This window comes from Apodemus sylvaticus, chromosome 5 (genome assembly GCF_947179515.1).
Source record: "Apodemus sylvaticus chromosome 5, mApoSyl1.1, whole genome shotgun sequence".
Taxonomy (NCBI): Eukaryota; Metazoa; Chordata; class Mammalia; order Rodentia; family Muridae; genus Apodemus; species Apodemus sylvaticus.
In genome coordinates, this window is record NC_067476.1 from 139965776 (window position 1) to 139988491 (window position 22716).

At 40.7% G+C, this 22716-nt stretch overlaps 1 protein-coding gene across 7 annotated transcripts in view; it reads left to right on the plus strand.

Annotated features, from left to right (window-relative positions):
* Window positions 1-22716, plus strand: part of Cbfa2t2 (CBFA2/RUNX1 partner transcriptional co-repressor 2) — a 99821-nt gene that overhangs the window by 45445 nt on the left and 31660 nt on the right. For 3 of the 7 annotated variants that reach the window (XM_052183996.1, XM_052183995.1, XM_052183994.1), the window contains exons 2-4: window positions 8647-8753; window positions 16689-16832; window positions 21050-21291. In XM_052183996.1, the coding sequence (XP_052039956.1) occupies window positions 16715-16832; window positions 21050-21291 (360 nt within the window). In that variant the 5' untranslated portion in view covers window positions 8647-8753; window positions 16689-16714. Of the gene's footprint in view, window positions 1-234; window positions 370-8646; window positions 8754-16688; window positions 16833-21049; window positions 21292-22716 lie in introns of all 7 variants that reach the window. The other 4 variants (XM_052183998.1, XM_052183999.1, XM_052183997.1 and 1 more) reach the window with 3 other exon arrangements.

Here is a 22716-nt window from a genome sequence, read left to right on the forward strand (position 1 = left end):
CACTCTGTAGACCAGGCTGGCCTCCGACTCAGAAATCGGCCTGCCTCTGCCTCCCAAAGGCTTACGCCACCACCGGCCGGCTCATGTTTATAGTCTTAGTACTTAGTTCATTGCTTAGGTCATGCTAGCCTTTCAGTGACCTTTGGATTAGGAGTGACAATGGTACTTTTTTTTTTTAAAGACTTATTTATTATTATATCTAAGTATATAATAATATACTCTATCTGTCTTCAGATGCACCAGAAGAGGGCATCAGATCTCATTACAGATGGTGTGAGCCACCATGTGGTTGTTGGGATTTGAACTCAGGACCTCTGGAAGAGCAGTCAGTGCTCTTAACCGCTGAGCCATCTCTCCAACCTGACAATGGTACTTTTATTAAAACTTGTCTTTTAATTTCTCCATATTCCTTATTCTGTCGAAGAGTATTCTGTGTTAAGGAATACTTGTCATTTCTATGGGGCCGTGTGTCCAGAATGTACATGTTCTTCAGTATAATATATCATTATTTTCATTTAGTCATATATTACTATCTAGATACTTTATTCTAGAACATAATTATTCTACTAGTTTGAGAAATGTGCTTCTTTTAATTTAGTTGTCAGTATGGAACTGTTTTACCAATACGGTAGTGAGTTTAAGACCAACCTGGAATGTGTGAGTTCTTAGTTTTAAAAACAAACAAAAAGCAAAAGAAAACAAACAGGAAAGTGGTGATCTGAATAGGCATGGCCCACATAGACTTGTGTTTAAAAGCTTGGCCCATGGACTGGAGAGATGGCTCAGCTGTTGAGAGCACTGACTGCTCTTCCAGAGGTCCTGAGTTCAATACCCAGCAACCACATAGTGACTCACAACCATCTGTAGGGGGATCTGATTCCCTTCTCTGGTTTGTCTGAAGACAGCTACAGTGTATTTATATAATAAATAAATCTTTTTAAAAAATAGACAAAGCCTCTGAACTGTAAGCCAGTCCCAATCAAATGTTTTCCTTTATAAGAACTCACACATTCCAGGTTGGTCTTAAACTCACTATTCAGCTTAGAATTTCAGAGTCTCACTCCTGCCTTACTAGTGCTCAGATTATAAGCATGTTCACAGTGCCTGGTTTATGCACTCTGCCAACTGAGCAATACACTTCTAGCCCTTTAAATAACATTTAAAGATTAAAAAAAATTTTTTCCCTGCCCTATCTGATAAACTATTGTAGTAGAGGACCAGAGATGGTAGCAGTAATAGGATGGATTCAGTTATGAGAATGGTTTGTACAGTGGCTTGCAGTTTAGAACAGTATTGACTTCACTTTCTGATAACAAAACAGCTTAGATTGAGGGGTGATTTAATTGATCTTTTTAAGGAGGTGATAAGCTATTGTTTTGTGTGTGCACATATTTGTTTTGCATTTGGCCAAACATTTATACCCTCTAAATTCAAAATGAGATTTTTAGTAGGTTAAATGTAAGTTGCGGCTAAACTGCACAGACATAAACATGAATAAGCACTCATACACACAAAGTAAATCTAAAAAGAAAAGACTTAAAAGGGATTTAGTTGGTGGAGGTGGGGGCTGGGGGCCTGGAAGGACATGAGAGTGACCAGAACATATTATGTACACATATGAAATTATTAAAAGACTCAAGGCTTTTTGGATTTAAAAATGGAAGTCAATGTAACTAGAGTAATCCTACCCATATATGAGAAATGCTTGGTAGAGCAATGGATGTCTAATTGTTCTGAAGGAAATCAAGTTTAATAAAAATGTAAATGAAAATCTGTTATCAGCTGTGACCCAAATGAATAGGGTGTTGACCTATTGTTTATGCCATATCATTAATTCCATTTCCACAATCATTCTCTTGCTGTGACTACATGTATTTTTGTAAGTAATTGTAAATACACTGCACATACAATTTTTTGTAGAGAATGCCCCTCTACCTGGCTCTGTATTGTATGCAGTCCCCAATTATTGATATTCCTTGTAATTATTTTCAGTGCCTTCACAGTTTGCATTGACATGCTGTTCTACCATTTAATTGACCACTTCTCTGTGGAATAAATTGCATTTTCCCTGGAGTTATTTTCTTATGAACAAATTCCTAAGGAGTGAGGTCACACAATCAAAGAAAATGAATATTTTGCTGGCAAAGAAACACTTTTTTTTAAAAAATCCTACTAATGCTATGTTGGTATTTGGAAATATTTTTGCTCTTCTAACTACTAATGGTATCAAATGAGAGTATAGATAATCTATAAAAACTCTTAATAGCCAAAACTGGAAATGGGTGACTATTTTCTTCCAAAAGGCATCGTCCCAGTTTATTGTGTTTTGGCAGAGCTGTGGGGACTGACAGAGGAAATGTGAGAGAGATTGGTATTAAAGTTTTAGTTAAAATAAATAAAAAGCTTATTTTAGAATAAGAGATTAGCTATAGAAGAAAAGCATAATTATTGTTTCTTATCTGACTAATATGTTTTATATATTTTTTGTTTGTTTGAGACAAAGTTTCAAACATGTGTGTTTGTAGGTCAAAGGACAGTTTGCAGGATTCAGTTTTCTCCTTTTACCATGTGGGTCCCAGGGATCAATTTCAGGTTGTCAGACTTGGTAACAATCACCTTAACTTGCTGAGCCAGCTCACCAGTCCAAGGTTCATCCTTTTGTCCTTTTCCTGTGTCTCTAAGAGGCTAGCTAATTAATGAATAAAGGAGTTATCAAGGTACAGAAGAACTGCAGGCCTGTCAACAGTGTGATGAATGATTATTGTCTCTGTTGTTGAAATGGGGGAATAAAATGAAGTTTCGCCCCCCCATCTGATCTGTTCTCACCCTACTCTCTTGAGATTTTCCTCACAATCCCACAAAATGTTCTGTACTTGTCATCTGATCAAGCATTGTAGCAATAAGCTACACTAGTAGCCTCGTTCCTATTTTTAAGTTTGAGACTGGTCTTGCTAAGTTAGAAGATTTTTCAGGGGTCTTTTCTCCTTTATTCTTGGGTTTCAGGGATCAAACTAAGGAGGCCAGGCTTGTGTTTCAAGCACCTGTACTCACTAAGCATTTCAAGGGCCCCAACATTGAGTTTCTAGGCTTCCGGTCTGGTGGCAGAGCACTTGTTAGTATTCTCAGTCCTTAGGTCCCCCGTACCACACCCCTAGACACAGCACTTCCACAGATAAGGATCTGGATCTAGGCCTGGGTGGTACCTTAGTTGTTCAGCTTGCTCTCTTGAACCCTGGCCACCAGGGCCACCTTCCTGCCTTCAACAGCTGACAAAAAAATAAGACCAGCTCTCCTGAGCTTATGCCATCAAGGCTAGCTCTTCCTTACCTGTGCCACCAAGGCAAGGTTCTACTGCACTATCCAGGTGAGGGGAGGAGCCAGGTCTACGCAGTCCTCACACAACAGCATGGTCCCAGGTGACAGCCCAGACCAGGGGCATCTGCATGGCCTTTAGTGGTAACATGGGCCATGGATATTGACACAGACCCCTGCTGCTGCAATAGCATGGTCTCAGGTGGCAGCATAGGCTACTCATATCAGGCCGTTCCTTACCATCCTTGAGTTCCTTGCGTTCCTCCTCTCTCCATCGTGCACAAACATTTCCACTTGCATCTCTCCCATCTCTCCCCCACATGTTCCCTAATCAGGGTTAAGTAGTAGTACATGGCAGTGGATGTGGCTCTCTGAGTGTCTTCCCTATTTGGACATTTGTAACTGTTAATCCTAATTTGCAAGATTTCTGTCTTCAAGCAAATGAGGACTAGATTTCTTGTCTGGACCTTTTGTCACAAACATTGTTTCATTCAAATAGTTTAAATTCTTTTGAGCTGGTGATGGATCAGTGTGTTAAGATGCCACTATGTCTGATGATACGGGTTCTATCCCTGGGTCTCAGTAGAAAGAACACACTCCATAAATTGTCCTCTGACCTCCACATGTGCACTGTGTGCTGAGATATAGGTGTATACTCTCATACTGGTTTATTGTTAACTATTTCTAGAAATCAGATTGAGCCAAATACATAAAGCTTCATTTAATTTTTGTTTGACTGTTTTGGCCTGTCTTGCGAGAGCGTGTAAGCATGTAAGCAGGATATTGAAGGTTCCATCTATCACCACCTGTCTTTTGACTAGGCAGTCACCGAGTTCCACTTCTCATTTAATTGGCAGGATATCTTTACATTATTGCAAAATGCTCTTTGTCAGAGATTCCTTACTAGTATTGTTACAGTTAGGGGCATTGTCCAGAAGGTTCTCATCATAGGCACCTTAGTTTTTGGTCTCTCCGACTCCCAAACCTGTTTGTGTGTTTGTTTTCCTCACTCTGAAACAGAAACTTGTATTCTTCTTGGGGCCATAGGAGCATAATTTTTCAAATATTAAGGGACATACAACAAGATGGAACCCTAGTGGTAGCTGGCAAGCTCTGTCAAAATTTGACAAATAAGTATGTATAAAAAGAAAATATTTGTGTAGTATAAGCTGGAATGTGGTAATGTGAGGCAAAGCTTTTTCTTAGAGCTGAGGATAAATAAGCTCAGAGTGCCTCTCAGCACAAGCTGATTTTCCAACACTACTCAATCCAGATGAAAATGAAAGAGAATCATGTGATCAAATGGACTAGAATTGGGTGGGACCAGATGTATGTCATAAGCCACATAACTTATTCATGGTGTCCTCCTCCTTTCCCTCCCCACTTTTTTGTTCATTCTCTACCACCTTTGTATATCCAAGGAGACCAAAAAAAGGGTATTAGATCCTTAGATCCACCTTGAAGCAGGATTTATTGGCAGCTGTAAACTGCCTGATGTAGGTGCTATGAACTGAACTCTACCAGAGTGACAAATATTCTTAGCCACTAAGCCATTCTCCAGCCCACATTTTTGGAGGGACAAGGTCATATATAGCCAGGCTGGTTTAGAATTCATTATTTAGTAAGATTACCCTTGAAATTCTGGTTCTCATCAGGCATAGTCTTCTACACTTTTAATCCTAGCACTCTGGAGGCAAAACAATCAAAAGCCAAACCACTCTGCTTACAGTTAGTATGCTAGACGATATGAAAGGCAGTACTAAGAACATATGCCTTTGTTTATGTTGTTTGTTTGCTTTGTTTGTTTTTGAGACTGTGTTCTTCTGTGTAGCCCTGGCTGTCCTGGAAATCACTCTGTAGACCAGGCTGGCCTTGAACTCTCAGAGGTCTTCCCTGACTCTGCCTCCTGGGTGCTTAGGATTGAAGGTGTGCACTGCCACAGCCTAATGTCTGTTTAATTTTTAAAGTTGGGATCTCATAAAATTGCTGTGGTTTATCTGAAACTATATAGATCAGGCTGACTTCGAACTTAAGAAATTCACTACAGAGTGCTGGCATTAATTATAGGTGTATACCACCACTTCTTAACTTATTTTCATTTAATGGGATAAAATAAAAATCTGAATATAATGGTTCTCATCTGTCATCACAATACTCCTGAGGTTGATACAAGATCCTGCCAGGGCATTGAGATTAACCTGAGCTGCATAGTGAGTTAGCATGGGCTGTAGGAGGAAACTCTATTTAAAAGAAAAACAAAACAAAAAAGCAAACCTACAAACATGGTTTGGAGAGATGGCTCAGTTGTTATGGAGGACCTGTGTTCAATTCTTAACACCTATGTAAAAGCTAGGCATGAATGAGTCTATAGTCCCATTGTGGAGACAGGCATAACTATGACGGAAAGTTAACTTATTTTCTGACAGTCTCAGGCTTCTGGATTCTGACTGTGGTGATAAATGTTTGGCCAGGACATTAATGCTACATAATGTTAAATGGTTGAGATTAGTAAATTTAGACTGTGGCAAAGGTAGTCTCCCTGAAAAGGTTCAGGGTATTTGTTATTTTTCTTGATGTGAAAAATAATACCTTAGTGGAGATTCGAAACAGATGGTGTGCAGTTGGAGTAGACTCTGTTACTCTAAATAAACACTTGCTGGAATTGGGTTACAGCAATCCCTATTTCACTTTCCATATTTACATTATCAGGTCAGCTGTGTTGCTGCTGCTTTTTATTTGCATTCAGGTTGTCAACAGGCTTGGATGTTGGCAGGCTGATTACAACATATCTTTAAATATTAAAATGATTAGCACAGGAAGAAACCCTGTAGTTATCTACCCGTCATACTCAGTGGCACAATGATTGTTAATGCATTCTAGTGGGAGAGCTATCTAACAGTAGCTGTGTGTGGATAATCTAACTGCACTTTCTCATCTCTTATTTGATTTTAACACTTCCTTACTGGAATGGCTTGTCTCAGGTGCTGGTGTAGCTAACCAGTTAGTATTAACATCAGGTTTCAGGCACAGATTCAAGATCAGTGCTGTCCTCCACAGGAGCCTTGCTTGCTGCGGAAGAGTGGCTTCAAACCTGGAGCCCTTAGCCCTCCTAGTAGTGTTATAGGTATGCCCCGTCATGACCGGGCAGCAGTGTCCCTCTCATCTAGCTGCAAACAAACCTTTTTACTTACTATTTTCCTTCCTTCCTTCCTTCCTTCCTTCCTTCCTTCCTTCCTTCCTTCCTTCCTTCCTTCCTTCCTTCCTTCCTTCCTTCCTTCCTTCCGTCCTTCCGTCCTTCCTTCGTTTTGAGACAGGATTTTTCTATGTGTCCTGGACCTGCTTTGTAGACCAGGCTGGCTTTGAAACTCACAAAGATCTGTCTGCCCCTGTGCTGGGAATAAAGGTATGTGCCACCACACCTCCCCACAACCCTCCTACTGGGTTTCTCTGTATATCCCTGGCTATACTGGAATTCAGGACATTAAGCCCTCTTCTCTGAAGCCAAGGTCTTGCTGTATACTGCCCAGGCTGGCCTTGAGCTCAGAGATCTGCCTACTTCTGGAGCAAGGCATATACAACCAGTTCCAAGCCTAAGATACTTTTAAAATGAGGAAGAAATGAAAATTTTATGCGTTTGATCTCGTGTAGTCCAGATTATTACTCATACTCATTGTAATTAAAGACCTTGAACTTCTGATTTTCTTGCCTCTTACTTCCAAGTCTGGGGGAAGGGTATATGTGAGTACCTTCTTCATGCATGCTAGATGAGGTATCTACCAACTGAGACAGATCCCAAGTCCTAGAGGAACTCTTATCTGGCCTAAAAATATTATAGCTATTGTGCTTGTAGGGTAAGATTTGTGTGCAGTCTTTTATGTTTTTAATCTTTGGTGAAAGGGTATATTTATTCTTTCCTTGTTCCTGTGCTTTAAAAAAAAGATTCATTTATATGAATACTCTGTCTGTACAGCTAAAAGTTAGTAGAGGGTATCAGATCCTATTATAGTTGTGAGCCACCATGTGGTTGCTGGGAATTGAACTCAGGACCTCTGGAAGAGCAAGTCAGTGCTCTTAACCACTAAGTCATCTCTCCAGTTTCCTCCTGTTTTTTAATACCTTGGCACATGTCAGGTAGAATTTGAAATGAAGTTTCATTGTCGGTCATGATGTCTTTGAATCTTAACATACCCAAGGATGGTCTTGAACTCATTCCTCTTCCTCCTGTCTACTTAACAAGTGCTGGACATATAGGCCTTCACCACACCTGAAGAAAGATTTCAGTGGGTAAGAGTGCATGCTGCTCAAGCATGACAACTTACTGAGATGATCTCAGCACCAGTGGGAAAAACTAGGCATGGCTACCCTCACCCATATAGTGTGAATATTGGGAATTGAACTCAGGTCCTCTAGAAGAGTAACAGGTGAATGTGTAACAGCTAGTGGTGTGGGTGAATAGGGACAGGAGGATCATTGTGGTTGCTGACAACAAGCCAGGTTCCAGGTTCAGAGACACCTTGTTCCAAAGGAATAAAATAAAGGAGTTTGGATGCCTCTCTGGCTACCTCATGTGAACATCCACAAAATAAACAACAATTTTTAAAGTTTTTTCTTTTTGTCTTGTTTTGGGGATATGACCTTTATTAAGCTTATCCACCAGAGTGGAAATAATGTCTATAAAACCAGATGTTTGTTGCTATAACTTCTGTATCACAATTTAAATTCAAACAGTTCAAAAAAAGTCAGCTCAGTCAAACCCCACTACAGAATCAATAGGTTTGTTTTTATTTATTTGTTTTTAGATTTACTTTGTGGTGAGGTACTTCAGGATGGCTGTGATATCAGTGGCTGGTTGTCCTAGATTTCAGGTGTTACTGCTGGGAGCCGGGAGGGCGTGGGGGACAGGGACAGGGACAGGGACCAGGCTCTAGAGTCACTTCCAGCCTTCTGCCAACCATTTGTAACTGTGCTGAAGCTCAGTGAGAGACAGGGTCAGGCAGATGCTCAGTGATCCCAGTGCCCGCTCTTCCACCATACCACAATTCAAACTCAGTAAATAAAATTTAAAAGGCACTTTAGAGCTGTAAAGATTATTAAGCAGGTAAATAAAAGCTGCTGTGTCTAGGATTTGTAGCCTGAGTTCAATCCCTGGAACCCACCCGGTAGAAAGAGAAAATGGATTCTTCCAAATTGTCCTTTGACCCCCATACTCAACAAAATTAAAGGCATTAGTGTGTTTTGAGACAGTGTCACTTGTGTATTTCTGGCTGGCCTGGTCCTCACAGTAACTTGTCTGCTTCTAAAATATGATTTTTGTCTGTTTATTTTTGGAGACAGGGTTTCTCTGTACAGCCCTGGAAGTTACCCTGTAGACCAGGGTAGATCAGATTCCAGAGATGCGCCTGCCTCTGCCTCCCAAGTGCTGGGATTAAGGGGGTCTAAAGGTGAGCGCCACATTGTCCTGGCTTCTTAAAGATTTTTTGTTGTTGTTTATGGATGTCTCAGTTAGGGTTTTACTGCTGTGAACAGACACCATGACCAAGGCAAGTCTTAAAAAAGAGCAACACTTAATTGGGGCTGGCTTATAGATTCATAGGTTCGGTTCATTATCATCAAGGCAGGAGCATGGCAGCATCCGAGCAGCCATGGTGCAGGAGGAGCTGAGAGTTCTGCATTTTCATCTGCAGGCCACTAGCAGAATACTGGCCTCCAGGCAGCTAGAATAAGAGTCCTAAAGCCCACACCTACAGTGACACATCTACTTCAACAAGGCCACACCTTCAAATAGTGCCACTTCCTGGGCCAAGCATATACAAACCCGTGGATTTGGATGTTTTATCTGCATGTACGTCTGGACACCAGAAGAGGGCATTGGATCTCATTATGAACAGTGTGAGCTATCATGTCAGTGCATGGAATTGAACTCAGTAATTCTGAAAGACCAACCAGTGCTCTTAATGGCTGAGCCATCTCTCCAGCCCCCTTAAATGAGAAAATTTAAGAAGGTATTTTATTACTGATATGTCTGGTTCTTATAATGATGTAAAGAGCTAGTGTCAATTGTAGTGGTGCTTTCTGTACTTTCTATTTACTTAACCTTTGCAGGGCTTGTAGGCCAGCAGATGATACTGTTGACTTGGTTCCATGTGTGCTGCCTGCCACCCCAATTTCCCTGGCTGCTGTTTTTCATGCACTTCTTTTAGTTTCTTTGTTGTCTTAAATATAGAATTCTGGAATGCAGTTCTCAGACCTGTTCTTTATTAACCTCATCCAGGTTACATGCTTTCAGGTTTTAAAAATTATCAGTTGACATCCATTAATCCAAAGCCCACACTTATGCTAGTGGAAATTCATATATTTAGGTATATGGCAAAACCATATAAAGGCATGGGGAAACAGTGGCTCTCTGTAACCAAGAAGATGGCCTGGAAGACATCAGCACTTGCCTCCATCTGACCTCAAACTTCCAGCCTCCACAGAGCTTTGAGGAAAACTTTGTGTTGTTTAAAGACATCAGGTTGTGAGCAAGCTAATCTAGCCGAGGAGACAATCCCATAAAACTTGTTTCTTTCTCCAGTCTAGGAAAGTGAGGACTTACCATATTCCTTTTCTTTTCTCTTTTTTTCTTTTAGTTTCTGTTCTTTTTGAAACAAGGTTCTCCATGTAGCTCTTGCTGCTCTGAAACATACTGCAGACCACACTGGATTTGAACTCAGGCTGCCTCTGCCTCCCAAATGCTGTGATTAAAGGCGTTATTTTTATTTTCTGTGTCTAAGTGTTTTGTCAGCATGTCTCTGTGTATATTTTGAATGTTTCTGATGCATGAGGAAGATAAAAGAGGGTACAGTATCAAATCCCCTGAGGCTAGAGTTAGAATTGTTATGCACCATGTGGGCCCTAGGACACAAATTCAGGACCTCTGAAAGAACAGCAAGCATTCTTAAACTGCTGAGCCATGGGAGCTTTGGTTTAGATCAGTGTTTTTTCTTTTTAAAGATTTATTTATTTTATGTATGAGTACCCTGTAGCTGTACAGATGGTTGTGAGCCATCATGTGGTTGCTGGGAATTGAACTCAGGATCTCTGCTCATTCTGGCCCAAAGATTTATTTATTTTTATATGTAAGTACATTGTAACTGTCTTCAGACACACCAGAAGAGGGCATTAGATTTCATTACAGATGGTTGTGAGCCACCATGTGGTTGCTTGGATTTGAACTCAGGACCTTTGGAAGAGCAATCAGTGCTCTTGACTGCTGAGCCATCTCTCCAGCCCTAGATCATTGTTTTTCAACCTTCCTAATGCTGTGACCCTTTCAGATCCTCATGTTGTAGTGACCTCCAACCATACAGTTATTTTATTTCTATTTTATGACTAATTTTGCTACTGTTATGAATCATAACATAAATATCTGATGTGCAGGATGTTTGCTAAGCAACCCTTAAAGGGTTGAGAATTGCTGGTTTAGAGACATGGCTGGGGTCTTAAAAATGACTTTCCAGAATTAGGTACTGGAAATGGCAGCAAAGAAATATAAAGCCAGATATTTCATAGGACGTTTATGGACACAAACCACTCAAACACATCTCAGTCACACAGGGTTTTTTGAATGTACACCCCAAGACTGATCAATCAGGGAAGTGGTCCAGATTAAGGAACGGAACTGCCTGCCACCTTCAGTAAAGATCCTACAAGCTTTTAAGGCTGAAACCCAGTTATTCCACAGTCAGGATTTAAGGAACATCCTTGTTGTACATTTATCCTGTCTCCATTGTTTGGGGAGTATTCAACTGTGTCAGGGGACTTGCCTTACTCAACATTCATGCCTTGACTTGCCAACCAGAATGTCTCTTTCTGCCAAATAGGATGTCAGTTCGCAGGGAGGTCTTAGGAATGGAAAACAGTATTTGACCCCTACTCAAAAAATATTTTTGTGTTTTGTTTTTTTTGTTTTTTGGATTTGTTTTTTTCGAGACAGGGTTTCTCTGTGTAGCCCTGGCTCTCCTGGTCTGTAGACCAGTCTGGCCTCGAACTCAGAAATCCTCCTGCTTCTGCCTCCCAGAGTGCTGGGATTACAGGCGTGCACCACCACCGCCGGCATCAAAATGGAAGTTTTAATCTAAATGGTTTCTTACATTGATGCAGGTGTCTCACTTATGTTAGGGTCCATTCCAGAGGCAGCTTATAAGTCCAAAAGCCACAAAAGCTCATACGGAGCTGTAGGAAAAGTGTGGCTGGGAGGTTGGTTAGGATCCAAGGGTGGTTAGGGTCATTGTAGCTAACTATACAGAGCAGGTCCAACTGACCTCTATTGTGATTGTTTTCCAAGAAACCAAAGCATAAAACATAACAGAATATGCAGTCATCTCAGGCATAAGAAAGTTTCCTAGTAATAGTACATGAGAAAATGTCCTTATAACACTGACAACAGCACAAAATGGCTGTCTAGACAGGCAACAGTTACCTAGGCTCTAGCATCTAGATGTTTGTGAACATTTGGCTTTGTGACTTATCCAAAGCATCAGTAATAACTTGAGAAAGATGATCTGAGTAAATAGTTAAAGCTTACTAAAGAGAAGGGGCACTTCAATATGTTATACCAGCTTTTTCTTTTCTTTTTTTTTTTTTTTTTTTAAAGACTGGGTTTCTCAGTGTCTTGGAACTAGTTCTGTAATACCAGGCTGGTCTTGAACTCATAGAGATCAACCTGCCTTTGCCTCCTGAGTGCTGAGATTAAAGGCATGTGCCACTAACCCAGCTACCAGCCTTTTTTTTTTTTTTTTAATTTAAATAAAAGCAAAGGAAAAAACAAACAGAAGAGATTGGATATAATGGTGCACACTTTACCATACCAACACTCAGCCTGATCCATAAAAATGACAGTGAAAACAAGCAGTCAGGCCTGAGGCTGTCACTCTGCAGGAGGGTCAGAAGTTGAAGACTTCCTCTGTTACATAGTATATTCCAGGCCAGCCTGGAACACACAGGATGCTCTCTCAAAAAATAAAATAAAATTTAGTTGGGCCTGGAGACATGGCTCAATGGTTCAGAGTGCACCCTACTCTTGGGGAAAGATTCAGTTCCCAGCCCCACATCAGGCAGTTCACAACTGCCTGTAATTCCAGTTCTGGGGCCTCTGATACCTGTGGCCTGGCCTGTATGGCACACATAAAAATACCAAATAAAAATCTTTTTTTTTAAAAAGATATTTATTTATTTATCATATGTAAGTACACTGTAGCTGTCTTCAGACACCAGAAGAGGACATCAGATCTCTTTTAAGGATGGTTGTGAGCCACCATGTGGGTGCTGGGATTTGAACTCATGACCTTTGGAAGAGTAGTCGGTGCTCTTAACCCACTGAGCCATCTCTCCAGCCCAATAAAAATCTTTTTAAAAGCTGGGCGTAGCCGGGCGATGGTGGCGCACGCCTGTAATCCTAGCACTCTGGGAGGCAGAGGCAGGCAGATTTCTGAGTTCGAGGCCTGCCTGGTCTACAGAGTGAGTTCCAAGACAGCCAGGGCTATACAGAGAAACCCTGTCTCTTTTAAAAAAAAACAAAACAAAACAAAAAAAAAAAACAAAAAAAAATACAAGAAAAAAAAATATTTTTAAAAATTATTTATATTTTTACCATTCTTTCCTAGCGTCACTCTCATTCTTATGTTGGTGACTTCCAGTTCAAAGCTGAAGTATTCTTTTATTTCCAAGCTTCTTACTGAATTACCTACTGAGAACATATATTTGGTTTAGAGTCAGCATTAAAACTTAATGTTCTGCCAGGCAGAGTGACAAATACCTTTAATTCAAGCATTCAGGAGGATCTCTGTGAGTTCAAGGACAGTCTTGGTCTACACAGTGAGTTCCAGAACAGCCAGGGCTACACCGTAAGACCTTGTCTAGAAAAAACCAACCAACCAATAAACAAACAGGGAAAAAAAAAACCAAACAAACCAAAAAACCCTTACTCTCCCATACTAAATAATACATCTTTTCTTTGCTCAAATCTTCTCTCTTGCTAGTGTTCTTTCTCTCAGTCAGCACTTCCTCCTTGGTGTGTGTCTCCCACGTCACCTCACTGTGACCAAGTCCATCTCCAGTCTTCTAATTTGAGGTATCCCCCCCTCCCCACCCCCATTTCATTCCTATTGTTAATACTTTTTCAGGCATTTCTGGTCCCTTTTTTTTCTTTTGTATTTTTCTTTTATTTTTTTCAAGAAGATCTCCATGTATATTTTGTTTTTCATGGTATTTTGTGTATAGGTGTTTCTGCCTGTATGTATGGATATGCTCTACAGAGTTCAGAAGATGGTTGTCAGATCACCTGGAAGTGGAAGTGCAGTTCTGGATGGTTGTGAACCATAGTGTGTCACTGGACCCAAACATGGGTCCTCTGCCGAAGCAACAAGTGCTATGCTCTTAACTGCAAAGCCAACTTTCCCGTCCCTAGTTATTTTACTTGTGTGTGTGTTTTGCCTGTATGTATGTTTATGTACCACATTTATGCCTGATGTTGGTAGAGGTCTGAAGAAAGCATTGTATCCCCTGGCACTGGCGTTAGAGACCACCATATGAGCGCTGAGAATTCAAACTTAGGTCCTCCAGAAGAACAGCTCTGTTGTTAATCTCTGGTCAATCTCTCCAGCCCTGTCCCTGATTTTCATAGCTTTCCTTTCAAAAGGTTGTTTTTATTGTCATTCATTGCTTTGTGTTGAAAAAGAAGATGTAGTAGAAAGGTGAAATCATTAGCTAAATTTTGTGTAGATGGTCAGTAACAGGAGGAAGAGCCAAATCAGCCTTTTCCCTCTGCAGATCATCATTACTGTTTGAAAGTTGGAATAGCAGTTCTGGTGCTGGGTTGTGGGTAGTGAAGAAAACAAGAAATGGGTAACGCACATGGCCTGTAAACTGTGCTCTTGAGGCTAGATCTTGTCCACTAGCTAAGTTCTCAGGAGATGAAGCATGCATTTGGAGTTGGGCTGACCCACTGTTATTTTTCTGCCAAGTGCTGAATGTTAAAACACATCTATCTCAGTGCTGAGCCTCCTCCAGCCTTTGGCACCCTTGTACAGACAGGTGGCCCGAGAAAGATGCCCTCCAGGTTGATGCACACTGCACATAACATAACAGTGCGAGACAACTGGGTCCTTCCTCCCACCCTTCTAGAGAGCTGGGCCCCAGATGGGAGACCTGGAACCGTGCCAACCGTTCTCTGAAGGGCACCGAGAAAACACTGGCAGGAAGGAAAAGGCAAGCGTGACATCGACAGCTCATTAGTCCACTAATCAGATAGGATGACCATCAATTCATGAAGAAAGCATCCAGACTAGGGACAGCAGGAGCAGGACATTTTAGCATCATGGTTTTCTGAATATGGTAGGTTTTGTTAGGGGACTATAACATAGTGGGCAGGGCTTGGCTTCCTGGATATTTTCTGTTTATATATCCCTTTCCAAAATATGGAAACTGGAACATAAAACAATATTTGGGGACAGTAAAACAATATCTCCTATCAGAAAATGTGGTAAATATTCTAAAATATATCTTGTGGTTAATATGAACATGCTGGAATATACTATCTTAATAACTGATCCTACAAGAAAACTTTAATTTTTAACTTCTCATTTAAACCTTTTCTCTGGTCTTTTGCACTTGAAATTGAAGACAGCTGCTACTATAGTACTTACATTTAAAAAACAAAGCAAACCCCAGGAAATTAGTGAAAGGTATATCATTAACTTTAAAGGCAAGCCTATTAATCAAGTATTAATAGGTTCTTTTGGGTGAGAATTAATTTATTTTAAATTATTTTTTAATCAGGGTTTTGTCTCATTTAATCCAAAATGTTTTCATAGCTAGAGTCTGGCTTTGGCTCCTGGTCCTTCTGTTTTCATAATTTTGGGGATTTTTCTTACATGTATATGTGTTTTTGCCGCCAGAAGAGACTGAGAGATTGCCTGGAACAGGGATTAGAGATTGTTGTGAGTTAGTAACTGAACTTCTGTCCTCTGTAAGAGCAGCCAGTGTTCCTAACCACTGAGCCACCCATCGGCCCAGTCCCCATAAAACTTCCCTAACCTAAAGAGAGAGATGCCCGTGAATATACAAGAAGCCTACAGAACTCCAAACAGACTGGACCAGAACAGAAATACTTCCCGTCACATAATAATTAAAACACCAAATGTACTAAACAAAGAAAGAACATTAAAGGCAGTAAGAGAAAAAGGCCAAGTAACATATAAAGGAAGACCTATCAAAATCACAGCAGACTTTTCACCTGAGACTATGAAGGCTAGAAGATCCTGGGCAGATCTCATGCAGACTCTAAGAGAACACAAATGCCAGCCGAAACTACTATATCCAGCAAAACTCTCAATCACCGTAGATGGAGAAACTAAGATATTCCATGACAAAACCAAGTTTACCCAATATCTATCCACAAACCCAGCCCTACAAAGGTTAATAGGAGGAAAACACCAATACAAGGAGGGAAACTTCACCCTGGAAAAAGCAAGATAGCAACCTTTCATCAAACCCAAAAGAAGTTAACCAATCAAATTTAAAAAATAACATCAAAAATGACAGGAAGTAACAATCACTATTCCTTAATATCTCTTAACATCAATGGACTCAATGCCCCAATAAAAAGACATAGCAACTTTCTTTTTTCTTGTGCGTTGGCATTTTGCTTGCATTTATGTCTGTGGGAACTTCAGATCCCCTGGAACTAGAGTTATTTTATAGACAATTATGAGGTGCCACGTGGGTGCTGGGCATTGAACCCAGGCTCTCTGGAAGAGCTGTCAATGCTCTTAACTGCTGAGTCATCTTTCCAGTGTCCTCCGCGCCCCCCACCCCCACCCCCAATCTTAAAAGGTCCTTTCCCAGGTCTGCATGGTGGCTCAGCTAGTAAGGTGTTTACTACTGTCAAGCCTGATAGCCTAAATTATCCCCTGGACCTACATGGTAGGAGAGAACTGACTCTGGAAAGTTGTCTTCTGACCTCCAAATACATATCATGGAACCTGTCCCCTCCCCAACTACCACCACAACCAACACACACACACACACACACATACATACACACACACACACACACACACAGAGAGAGAGAGAGAGAGAGAGAGAGAGAGAGAGAGAGAGAGAGAGAGAGAGAGAGAAAATAAAAAAGTAAAATGTAATTAGATTTTTAAAAAACAGGTTCTTCCCTCTTTCCCAAATAAGGTGTCATTCACAGAGCTGGATTTAGGACATGGACCCTTGGAAGCTTCATCTTAACTTCTGAGTCCTCTTGGGAAATAGGTTCATTTTCAATTGTCGTTGTTATTTATTATTATTTTATAGAGAACTTTGACCTCCCTTTCTTTTATTCTTTGCAGTTGGTTGTGAGAAAAGGGTGCCAGCAATGCCTGGATCGCCTGTGGAAGTGAAGATACAGTCAAGATCCTCGCCTCCCATCATGCCACCCCTCCCACCAATAAATCCTGGAGGGCCGAGGCCAGTGTCCTTTACTCCTACAGCATGTGAGACCTCTTAATAAAGTTGAATTTATCATTCAAGTCATAATTTAGATCTGAGTGACAGGTTTACATTAAACCTTCAATATATACACCGCACACACACACACACACACACACACACACACACACACACAGACACTGAGGTATAACAATGCATTCCTATTATCTCAGCCTGTAATCTAACTCTCAGAGGTCAAGAATTCTAGGGCAGCCCCTTGGAGTGGCTCATGCCTTTATTCCTGGAGTGTGGGAGGCAGAAGAAACGAGTGAGTTCTCAGTGAGTTTGAGGCAAGGCTGGTCTATATAGTGAGTTCGAGGCCTGTTGAGATACTTAGTAATACCCTATCCCCAAAAGAGTGTGGGGAGGGAGATGTTTCTGTCTGACCTACAAAAACATATAGATTGACATAATTTTTATTATTTGAAACAGTGTCACTATGTAGCTGGAAATATTACAGTTTGAAAACTATGAAAATGTAGCCAGGCAGTGGTGGCACACACCTTTAATACCAGAACTCAGTAGGCAGAAGTAGGTGGATGCCTGTGAATTTGTGACCAGCATGCTCTATAGAGCTAATTCTAGGACAGCCAAGGCTACACAAAGAAATCTTGTGTCAAAACAACAACAGCAACAAAAAACATGAAATGTGATGATGCAGTTTTATTTAGAAGGCTGTGAAAAGCTTATCTATACTGTTCTTGTGGGGCACTTCAAAGAGGGTAGCTTTGATCAGGATGGATCTTTTGGTGGGAACAAAGAAATGAAAAATGATTAAAACTAATTTTCTAGATTGGTGATGTTAAGTGTGGAGTTCTCCTTTCCAGTAGTTTTAGTTCTATTAGAATGGAAAAGAGAATTGTTCTCTCTTTTTTTCTTCAGCAGCCCGTTAGTTTTATATCAATTCAGCACCATTATCCTGAAAACCTACCCTTTGCTAGGGAATAAACAAAACAAAAGAATGAAAGAATGCCTGCTGCCAAGACTGACAACCTGAGTTTGATGCCAGGACCCATGTTGTAGAGAACCAACTCCTAGATCTCAAAGAACCCCACTGGCACTATGGCATATGCGCACACGTGGATGCACCCGTACACTAAATACATGTATGATAGTTTACAGAAACCTAGCACTGCATATGCATATGGTAAAGTAATATTTATCAAGAAGTCTAGCCTGATGTGTTGATATGTGCTTGTAAATAAATGTTCAGGGGAGAAAGGAAGGGGAAGGTGGGGTGGAAAGGATAGTTCAAGGCCTGTCTCAGAAAGCAAAAACCAGCCAGGTGGTGGTGGCACACACCTTTAATCCCAGCACTTGGGAGGTAGAGGCAGGTGGATTTCTGAGTCTGAGGACAGGCTTGGTCTACAAAGTGAGTTCCAGGACAGCCAGGGTTACACAGAGAAACCCTGTCTCGAAAAAACCAAAAAATAAAAAAATAAAATAACAAAAATAAAAAAATAAAAGAAGAAGAAGAAAGCAAAAACCAAGCAAAAGGAAGACTTGCCAATATACAAAAACAAGTATATTTGGGGAGATAAAATGGTAGTTTTGTAGATGAAGATTTCTAGAATTCACTCTGTAGACCAGGCTGTCCTTGAACTCAGAGATCTACCTGCTTCTGCCTTCAGAGTGTTGGGATTAAAAGTATGCGCCACTACACCTGGTTCAGGTTTATTAAATCTATTAGGATGTATCTTTAAGTAAAGCATCATTATTGAATACCAAAGAAAAAGTCTTACTTCAAGAGGTAACAAGGCATGTGAGTTTGCTGGTTCAGATTTGAATCCTCTTTCCAGGCAGAAGGAACAGAGATGGAGAAGTAACTGTCTTTTGTTTGTTTGTTTGTTTGTTTTTTCAAGACAGGGTTTCTCTGTGTAGCCCTGGCTGTCCTGGAACTCACTTTGTAGACCAGGCTGGCCTCCAACTCAGAAATCTGCCTGCCTCTGCCTCCTAGAGTCAGTTTTATTAGCTAAGAAAGGTTAAAGGATTAGCCCTCCTCTAAAACACAGCAGAAGCCTTAAATTCTTTTCTGTGCTTTGCTGCTCAGTTGCTTGATGCGTTTGTTTTTGATTGGTAGTGTTGCGTAGCTCACTGGTCTTGAACTCTGTAAAGCCCAGCATGACCCTGAACTGTTTCTGTCTCCACCCTCCAAGTTTTGATGGATCCCAGGAATGTGCCCCCCTTCCTGTGTTTGTTTTGTTGTTTTTCTAAGATAGATCTCACTCTATAGCTCAGTTTGGCTTCCAAACTGGAATCCTCATAATTCTGTCTCCCGAGTGCTGTTAAAAAAAAAAAAAAAATCCTATACCACCTATGGTGTCTGAGATTAAATATTCCTTCTGTGCCTATGAATTTTCTTTGTTTTTGTTTTTTGTAACAGGAGCTCCCTGTAGCCAGGTGTCCTTGAACAGTGTCCTTCTTCACCCAAGTGCTGGGATTGCATTCAACATTACCATAGCTGCCTTTTCCTAATCCTTACAGTGGTTGTGTGTAGGTGTTGTGTCTTCTTGTTTGCTTTGTAAATAATGTTTTCATTTGTTCTCTGAGAATGTCCTACAATATATTTTGATCGTATTCAACCCCCCTCCCAACTCCTTCAGATCTTTCCCTAGCTATTCAACTTTAATTCCCTAGCTATTAACTTCTCTCCTTTGCTATGTCTGTTTTGTTTTCACCCTTTCCTCTTTTTCCCTTTCTCTCTAGTTTGTATTGCCTGAGTACTTCCAGGTGTGGGACCTGCCTCAGAGTGTGTTATAACTACATTGAGGAAAACGGACTTTACTTATCCCAACTAGAATCAGATGTCATGGAGGGAGGTGGGGCATGGCATGGGATAGGAATGGACTGGTTGGGACGGACAGACGAACATCATGCCCACCTCTCCTATCCTCTTCTGTGGTGAAATTTTATCTGGCTTGAACTTGTGTATACATTCATAATCTCTGTAAGTTAATATGTGCATCTGCCTTATTATAAATGAAAAACACTGTTTCCTTGAAGACATCTACCATCTCTGGACCTTATAGTCTTTATCATAAATTGTCTGCCATGAAGGGAGGAGTATAATACAGATGACCTCTTTAGGGCTGAGCATTCAGAAGCCTCACTTTGTCATGCTGACCGTTGTGGATCTCTGTGTTAGCTACCATCCACTGCAAGAAGCTTCTCTGATGAGAGCTGGGCAATGCATTCATTTATGCATCACTTAGAGATGCAAATGACATAGTAGGTTTTCCCTTAGGGCTCATGACCTATATAGCCGGGGGTGCTTAGCCTCATTCACACAGTATCAGATACAGGTTCTGTCTCATAGAGAAAGGACTTAAGTCTACAAAAACTGGTTGATTGCTCCTATAACATTTATGCTAGTGAGCATGCCTTGCCAGCAGGTCTTTATTCATAGCTGGTTTTGAGACTAATGATTTGTTGTCCTCTCCAGTAACATACATAACATTCTTTTAGCATTTTGAACACTAGTCAGTAGAGATGAAGCTTCTAGTTAAGTACAAACTAGATTTCTCCGTGTTTGATGATTCATATATTGGTATCTACAGCGGGAGGGTGTTAAAGAAAGTTCTGGAGGGTAACAAATAGCATTGGCCTTTAAAGTTTGGGGTTGAAATCCCAACAGCTTAAAAAGAGTTTTCTTTGCATAGTTGGGGTATTGTTTTTCCCCATTATAGAGTATCACCATTTCAACTCTTTTTTTTTTTCTCCCTATATGTATATATTTTAGGAGGCTTCTACAATAGTACGTTTTCTGTATGACCTTTTCAAAAGGCATTTAATATTAGTTATCCTTCCCATGTTCCTTCCTCTATACTGCTTTCTCCACCTCATTTTTATTTGTTTGTTTGCTTGTTTGCTTGCTTGCTTGCTTGCTTTAAGTGAAATGTCACTATGTTACTAAGTCTAGACTTGTATTCCTGGGCATACACATTTTTTTCCATTCTGGCCCCCTGCGTGACCATAACTACAACAGAAGTGCATATCACAACACTTACGTTTCAACATTTGTACAATATTCTGTCACCATTTTTTTTTTCTGACAGTTTGTCTTGGCACACAACACACTCATTGAGGGTGGAAATAAGTTTTTTCTGACACTGAAATGCTTTACAGAATTCAAATGAGTAAATGAAAGAGAAGATAAAGATGAAGGGTCAGCAGATACTCTTCTGTGCTTCAACCGACTCTTCTCATTCTGGCTTTCTTTTAGTAAGCAATGGCATCAACCATTCCCCTCCTACCCTGAATGGTGCCCCATCGCCACCACAGAGATTCAGCAATGGGCCTGCCTCCTCTACATCATCAGCACTAACCAATCAGCAGTTGCCAGCAACTTGTGGTGCTAGGCAACTCAGCAAGTTGAAACGCTTTCTCACTACTCTGCAACAGTTTGGCAATGACATTTCACCTGAGATTGGCGAGAAGGTTCGGACTCTTGTTCTAGCCTTGGTGGTAAGTACAGCTTCACCTCCATCAGCTGCTTAAGCAGTCGTCGTATTTCTGCCCATTCCCAAACCATGTAGATAGTGCGTACCAGATTAGTTGTCTTACAAATTGTGTAAAACTGTTTTATAGTTTTTATAGATTTTATAGCAGCATTTATTTGTCAGAAAAATCTGTTATGTATCTTATTATCTGGTGCTGATTTAATTCCAGCTTTGGATTTGTCTTAAACAGCTTTCAGCAGGCCTGCTGAGGTCCAACCAAGTTAATAGAGGGTTGTTGGTGTGTCAGCATAGTTAGTTAGCTGGTGCGGTATTTAGAAACCAGATTTTAATTTTCAAAACATTATTGTGTAAAATTAGAAGTTTCATTATCTAAATAAATAGTATCTAAGTAGTTATGTTGATCAGCTCTTTATGCATAGTTTCTTTATTTTCATTCTATACTGATCAGAGTGAGCCTGCTTATAGATTAAAGGATTAACTTTTCTATATTGCCATCTGGGTGAGATTGAATATTCTCAGTTTATGAGGGAAGTGCTACTAGTTCTCAGAATTTTCAAATAAAATACTGTAAAATTCACTCGATAAAAGCATTCTGTGTTCTTTCATGCACGTTGGCTTCTATTTATGATGAAAGATGAATTATTGTATTAGTTCTTAAAGTTATATTTCTTCTCAAAATACAATTTAGGAAAATCCCTGAGGTTCCCCCAGTGTACTGGAGGGCAGGGGATGGAACGTAGTTAGTAGGGTCCTTGTCTAGTACTGGGTACAGTCCCAGTGCTCTGGATCTTTAGGCAGAAAGATCTGGAGTTTAAAATCTTCCTGAGTTACATAGTTTCACATGAAGTGAAGCAAGGCTGTGTATCAGATCTTATCTCCAACCAAAAACAAAAGTAACAAGGAAGGTAGCATCACGTAGGAGCACCTCGAGCTGCTTGTTGTAAAACTCAGCCTTGCAGTGGGACACCAAGGCACACTCAGCACACTGGAGTACTGAGTCACATAGCACACATGCTGAAATGCCACCTTCTGGCTGCAGCACCTGTTCTAGAAGCGTTTTTCATAGTGACTGCAGAGATGCTTTCCGGTGATGAAGTCAAATTTGGCATCACTCTGCATACATCGTGGCCATTCCTTGTCAAGAACTCACTGCTGTTACTCCAAGCAAAGTGGGCTTTGAAAGGCACAGTGGCAGTCCACTGGACGAGTGCACAAACTTCTTGACGTTCCTACTTGCTGCAGCCACAATTGAGCCTTTACGCCACCACCCATGCTGAACCACGCACATAGCCCACTTTGTAAGTTGCACTATATTCCCATGTGTGCCACTTCTGTCACAGCTATCACCACTGCCATTCATCTTCAGAATTACTTTCATTTACTTGGTTTTTTAAGATTATGTCACCTGTAGCCCAGGCTAAATTTACTG